Source organism: Sinocyclocheilus anshuiensis, unplaced genomic scaffold (assembly GCF_001515605.1).
Source record: "Sinocyclocheilus anshuiensis isolate Anshui unplaced genomic scaffold, SAMN03320099.WGS_v1.1 scaffold235, whole genome shotgun sequence".
NCBI classification, from domain to species: Eukaryota; Metazoa; Chordata; class Actinopteri; order Cypriniformes; family Cyprinidae; genus Sinocyclocheilus; species Sinocyclocheilus anshuiensis.
Genome location: NW_015552562.1, coordinates 927,636 through 933,746, shown reverse-complemented (window position 1 = coordinate 933,746; position 6,111 = coordinate 927,636). Strand labels below are relative to the sequence as shown.

The 6,111-nt window shown below is 38.1% G+C and overlaps 1 protein-coding gene across 1 annotated transcript in view; it reads right to left on the bottom strand.

Moving 5' to 3' along the window:
• Positions 1-1,257: 1,257 nt before the first annotated feature.
• Positions 1,258-6,111, bottom strand: part of sparc (secreted protein, acidic, cysteine-rich (osteonectin)) — a 9,929-nt gene continuing 5,075 nt past the window's right edge. Inside the window, exons 3-10 of the mRNA XM_016455438.1 lie at positions 6,003-6,029; positions 5,473-5,560; positions 4,961-5,082; positions 4,603-4,723; positions 3,956-4,089; positions 2,396-2,544; positions 2,099-2,247; positions 1,258-2,016 (exon numbers count right to left, since the gene is read on the bottom strand). Coding sequence (XP_016310924.1) covers positions 1,988-2,016; positions 2,099-2,247; positions 2,396-2,544; positions 3,956-4,089; positions 4,603-4,723; positions 4,961-5,082; positions 5,473-5,560; positions 6,003-6,029 — 819 coding nt within the window. The 3' untranslated portion in view covers positions 1,258-1,987. The remainder of the gene's footprint in view (positions 2,017-2,098; positions 2,248-2,395; positions 2,545-3,955; positions 4,090-4,602; positions 4,724-4,960; positions 5,083-5,472; positions 5,561-6,002; positions 6,030-6,111) is intronic.

Here is a 6,111-nt window from a genome sequence, read left to right as displayed (position 1 = left end):
TATATATATATATATATATATAACCTTTTATTCCAGGTCTATGATGGTTTTCTGTATTTAAATCTGTACTTACAGGCGAGTGATGTTGAGTGTGTAGCTATAATATCAAACGTTCTTTGGATGAAAACACTAAAATCAACTCTCAAACATGAAGAAATCACTCTCAATAATATCTGACACTGCTAGTGAGTGATAGCGTATGTCATAATTTTGATCAAATGAAGAGAAAATCAGCTGAAATACTAGTTGATTTATGTCTAGTGATTCCTGTTGGGGTTTTAGGGCTTGTGGTAGTAATGTTCCATGTTTTGTGATCTGTTTTCAGGGTTAAGAAGCAGTGGAGAAGAGTGTTTTTCCCCTCCCTGGTGCAGAAGTGGGCTGGACTGCAGCACAGTGTTCTGGCTGGAGCTCTGCCATTGTTTGAGATTCCTGACGCGAGTGTCTGGCTGGAAGGGTAAGCCTGGTGACTGGGTAAATCCTGCTCCCTTTAGCTCTGCTTTCCCATGACTGTCTATTCCCACTGAGACCATACACTATTTTTCCCACTGCTACATTCAATACAGCACATGCAACATACTTAAAAGTTAAATCTGCTTTAGTTTGAACTATATAGTAGAGCCTGAATTAGTAGCCTTTTAGAAATATGAATATAGCATATGAATAAATAGTATGAAACATTACAGCACACAAAAACACACATTAAAACTATTAGAATTTTCATGCTTTTAGGATGTGGAATAATCTAAAATGCTTAAGAAAATATTCTTAGCCTAAATTATTAATAATTATTACAAATCTATGAATACATGCTTGTTACAGGACCGGTTCAGTTTGATTTCTTGACAGTTTTAGCATTTACTGTAACTGTTCAATTCAACCAGCATTGCGCAGTTAAACACTGAGCTAGCCACACTGGCTCGTAGACTTTAAAATAATCCTTTAAATACAGGATCCTAAAATATATTTTTTAAATGCAAAGGCAAGAACCTTCCACCCTCGAGGAAACTACTAACATATGTGCTCCAGATGTGTAGCCCCATTGACCATGCAGCATTGTTTTGTGTTTATGTAGTCATATTCATATTTACTTCAATGCTAAAATTATCCTGGGTGCCTGAATAAAACAAATGATCTGCAAACATCATGTTTGACAATGTTTTTCATTTTGCCCATAGCAAACATTAAAGTATAAATGGGTTATGCAGTTATATACCTGGGGGGAACAGATCAAGATAAATGGAGAAATGCATGCAAAGATTGAGTTTGGAGATTTCAGTAGCTTTTATTCATGTAAAGAGATTCATAGTGCTCACATTGTGGCAAATACTGCAAATGTATGTGAACATGTTAGAGGGAGGGAAAAAAAAAAAATCTCATCCTGCGAGATTCTGTCCTCTTGAATTCAAATAATATTTCCTTTTATTATTCAACTTTTCAAACACTCAACATTTGGCCCTGATTTCTGACAGGAAACAATATGCAAATAAAAACATCAGCCTGCAGATATTCAGGGCTCAAATTAAAAGATGTTATCAGATTTAATAAAGACATCAAAACCACCACCAAAGAGTGCAACAAACAAAACTAAAAGTTTATAAAGCAAGCAGAAAGAACATTTATTTGGAAACTTTATTTTGTTTTTGTACATTTCCACCATCAAAACTGCAAACTTACAATTCAAGCCCTGATTCTGAGTGTAAACGACATTTGTGGATCCATTTCCAAAACAAAAAAAGTGTTGCAACGTACATAGTTCATCATATTTAACTCTCTCTTTAATACAGCCTGTCCAACAGCTGCTTGGCCAACTTAAAACGGTAGTGTTCAGTCACTCATTGTGATAGTTACTGTGTGCATTGTGCACTTTTTTTTAACGTTATGAATGTTTAGTGGTATATGCAGGTTGTTAGAAATCGCAATTAGCACCTTTACATTGATTTTAACTTAAGGGTTAGCACCTCGCCCCAATAGTCAATGGTAGACATGCTTAGATGACAAGGTCCTTGTCGATGTCCTCTGAAAGCAGAAAATAGCTCAAGTTAGCAAATAAAATGAACCGAACATAACCAAAATATGAACGGCATGGTCAAAAACTCACGCTCTTTGATTCCAAAGCAGTTGGCCCACTCCTCGAGAGCGATGTACTTGTCTTGGTCAGCATCGCAGTGCTCAAAGAAGCTGGTGGTGCAGTGCTCCATTGGGATGAGAGGAGCGCGCAGAGGAGCCAGCTCAGTGTGGGACAGGAAGCTGATATAACACCAAAACACATGCACATTTAAATCAATAACTTTTTTTTTAACTGCCTCTGGTACTATAACACTTAACTGAACCATCAAGGCAATTTCTAAACAGAGTTTTCAGAAATATGTTAGCTGTGAAAATGAGTTAAACATACCCATCAACAGGGTGCTGGTCAAGCTGACCAAACTGCCAGTGAACGGGGAAGATGTACATGTTGTAGTTCTTTTCGAAGTCCAGGGCCAGAAGGTCCAGAGAATGATCACCAGCCTGCAGCCTCTTCTCATTCTCGTAAATCTTCTTTATCTACAAACACAGCATGAAGTTTGCAGGCAATTCAGAAGTTTTGCCATCTGGATTTGACTATATTGTTCAATTATACATGCAGTCTTTTTCTTTTTCCTTCCCTAAGATAAGGCTGCTACTGAACTTGTCTTCAGTTCAAATTTTGTTTACATTGTCATGGAACAATGGAAAGTTCTGGAGGCTAAAAAAAAAAAAGTATTTTGCAACCCAAGCTCATTGGGAAAACGTGCCTGCGGCGGCATTTCTGCAAAATTATATTATGATGCTTCTTGCATGTTTTGCAATACTTTTAAAGAGAAATGTCCAGTGAGTGCCTGGATGAACATAAATCTGGCAAAGTTTTATTACGTTGGTTATTGTAAACATCGCAGCAGTTCAGAAACAAAATGTCTGGCGAGTTAATGCTAAAGGTTAATGTGCTATCATGTTAGAAAATAACAAACCACCTACACAAGACCTAACCGATAAAGTTTAAAATGCATTAACTAAGGCAACCATGCTATTTTAGCTGGCTATTTTCGTTTTTTTTTTTTTTCGTGATTTCACAGGACTGTACCGGGTGAGCTACTGAGCAAGTTTACTATGTTAGACAAGCCATACATATGGATCTGGTTATGTGATGAAAACGTCAAAATGTATTAGTTTACAAATAATAATAATTATAATCTGCACCTGTGATTTTAATTTGTGTAAAAAGATTCATATTTTGGCATTTGTACTGACTCTAGTGTTCATCTCAGCTGAAAGCTGCAGTGAATTGTGTGTATAAGTACTGTATGTTTTTAGAGTTTTGCGAAAATGTAGGTAGATGCACATTTTTCCAATGAGCCTACCCTAGTGAAAAATAAATATGCTAAAATGTATTTGAAATACATTTATTTTGTGATAAGTATACTACAAATACATTTAAATATTTATGTGATTAATAAAAATACCCTGCAACTGTACCTTTGGTATACTTCAAGTCTGTTTAATTGGAACAACTGTTCAGTTGTGTGCTTAATGCACTTTAATTCTGCGTGAGTAGTGCTGAAGTCCAACTAAAGATATACTGAAGTATATTTGATTGTGCTAACGTGGAACTATTGCAAGTATACTTCATAAAGTAGACTTTAAATATCTTGCATTTAAAGACTGATATACAGAGATCATACGATCCTTATTAATAGTGATTTTAAAACACATTTTCGGCATAATATTAGGAAATGTGCATTGTGCAGTAAAGAAATATTACAAATAAAGTCTAATTATAGTTTTATATCAGTAAGTTTTAAGTGATATATGTTAATGGATTTGAAGTATTCTTAGTATGAAATAAATGTATTTTAAATAAACTATAGCATACTATAGCATGGTATGCTGGCATTTTTAGAGTTTTTTCAGACTATAAAGAGCAAAAAGTTGAACTGACCCTGAGTTTCTGTTTCTCGGTGAGCAGGTTATTGTCTTCATCGCGCTCGAATAGGGTCACCAGCACGTTCTTCAGCCAGTCCCTCATGCGCAGGGGAAACTCGTTCAGCTCGTTGTCCAAGCAGGGGGCGATGTCTTAAGGAAAAAATCTAATATTAAATCAATCGATTTGAAATAAATAATAAACACAAACAGCATGCCTATGGCACATATCGTAGCATTATACTCTAAAAGGGACCAAATTACAGCCCTCTGGCTAATATTAGTGTCATAGCTGTTAGGATCTAATTCGTTTATGCCAGAAACACATTTTCTGAGTCTCTGACTGAGACACCCTGCTTAGCGATGAGACTACACCACAGCGGGAGCTCCATTTGAGCCCTTCAGTCCCGACTCATCTCGTCAGGCATACAGCGGCGGTGGATGAAGAAGATTTAGGGGGATTGGGTCTGCTTTATGGAGCAGCACTGACAAGCTCAGACACGTCCTGTGCTCAGTGTTTGAAGGGGCAACAGTGAAGCCTCAAAGCTACAAGCCATCAATCACTCCAAAGCACTCAATTCCACTTACATTCACGGCTGAGTTTGTGAGTGGTCTAGATTTTACTTTCAAAGTCTGCCTTGTTTTACTTCACTGTTACGTGCTCACATTTGCAGGGTCCGATGTAGTCTAGATGCAGCTTGTGGCCCTTCTTGGTGCCCTCCAGGGTGCATTTGGTGGCAAAGAAGTGGCAGGAGGACTCGTAGGTCTTGTTGTCAGTGCCACAGACCTGTGAAATAAAAGCCATTAATATGAGCAGCCATAAATGCCACAGTTGTCAGCTTGACAGGTTTGATTTCCCTACGGTATCATGCTAATGTTTGCTGACATTATTTGCCCAATGCATAAAACAACATTTCAATCAATCTGCTCAAATGGTGCGCATGTACTCCTAGGCATTGCTGTCACCACACATGTGGAGACACGAGACAGATGTGAAAAGAAGGAAATGACTAAAGACACGCACATGCTCGAAATCTCCGACTGGGGCGGGGCAGGTCAGAGGGTCCTGGCACACACACATGGGCTGGTTGCTGTCATCAACCTCGCACACTTTGCCTTTCTTGCAGTGATGGTTTAGGCAGGGGTCTATAAGTAAAAAGCATTAAAGACAAAAATGTCCTTCACCAATGGATTTACATTTCTTTCCCCTTCCTAGATGTTTTGTGCTCGGCATGTGGCTGGAAGATTGGCACTGGAATCAACTTAGTCCTGTGTAACCATAGTCTGTCTGAACACATAATTACAGCTGTCTACTTTTGATTTATTTGCAGCCTGTTATTACCCATAGTCTCGTGTACTTCTACAATGTAATCTACACACGTTACCACAACTTCACTCGTGCACAGGGACAGAAGACATGATGCAAACAGCAGATAAATCTCTCGAGAGGAAATAAATCTGTTACTTTGGAGTATGACACATAGACTCAAATAGAATGGCAAATTGTTGGAGGTGTGGAAAAGACATTAAACTCACTCTCAGCAATAACATCCTCCACGACTTCAATGGCCTCGTCAAACTCTCCGGTCTCCACCTGGACTGGGTTGGCTCCCAATTCCAGCTCCTGAATTATGAGACAGAAAATTCTTATGGGTATGGCCTGCCCAACCAAGCCCAATTTTAAACTCCGCTTTCCTCTTTTATGTGAGGAAAATATGTACAAGTTAAACTTTAAATGGATCAAATGGGAGCGCATGACCCATATTACTGCACAGCCACAACAAGAGTTTTGCTTTTGTGTTTGACACAACTGGCATCTGTGTGCACATGTGGGGAAGCAGTGAATTGTAATTAGTCCCTTTCAGATATATTTTCAAACTTTATGGATTTCAGTCCCCTGGGGGATTGTAACAGGAAGCTGAACATGCGCATATGTAAACACATCTGGTGCCATAATGGGGGCGAGTTGTCTATTTTTGTCCAATGACTGGCTTGACAAGCCTTCTTAAAAATGCAGTTTTAAAATACATTTTTAAAGATTTAAATATTCATTTAATAAAACATACCTCTTCAACAACTGGCTCCTCTTCGGTCTGTAAAATGAAAGTTATATGGACTTTAGTTTTAACATTATAGAGGACATTAAAATGCTCTTTGGTTTTCATACAAAGCTTG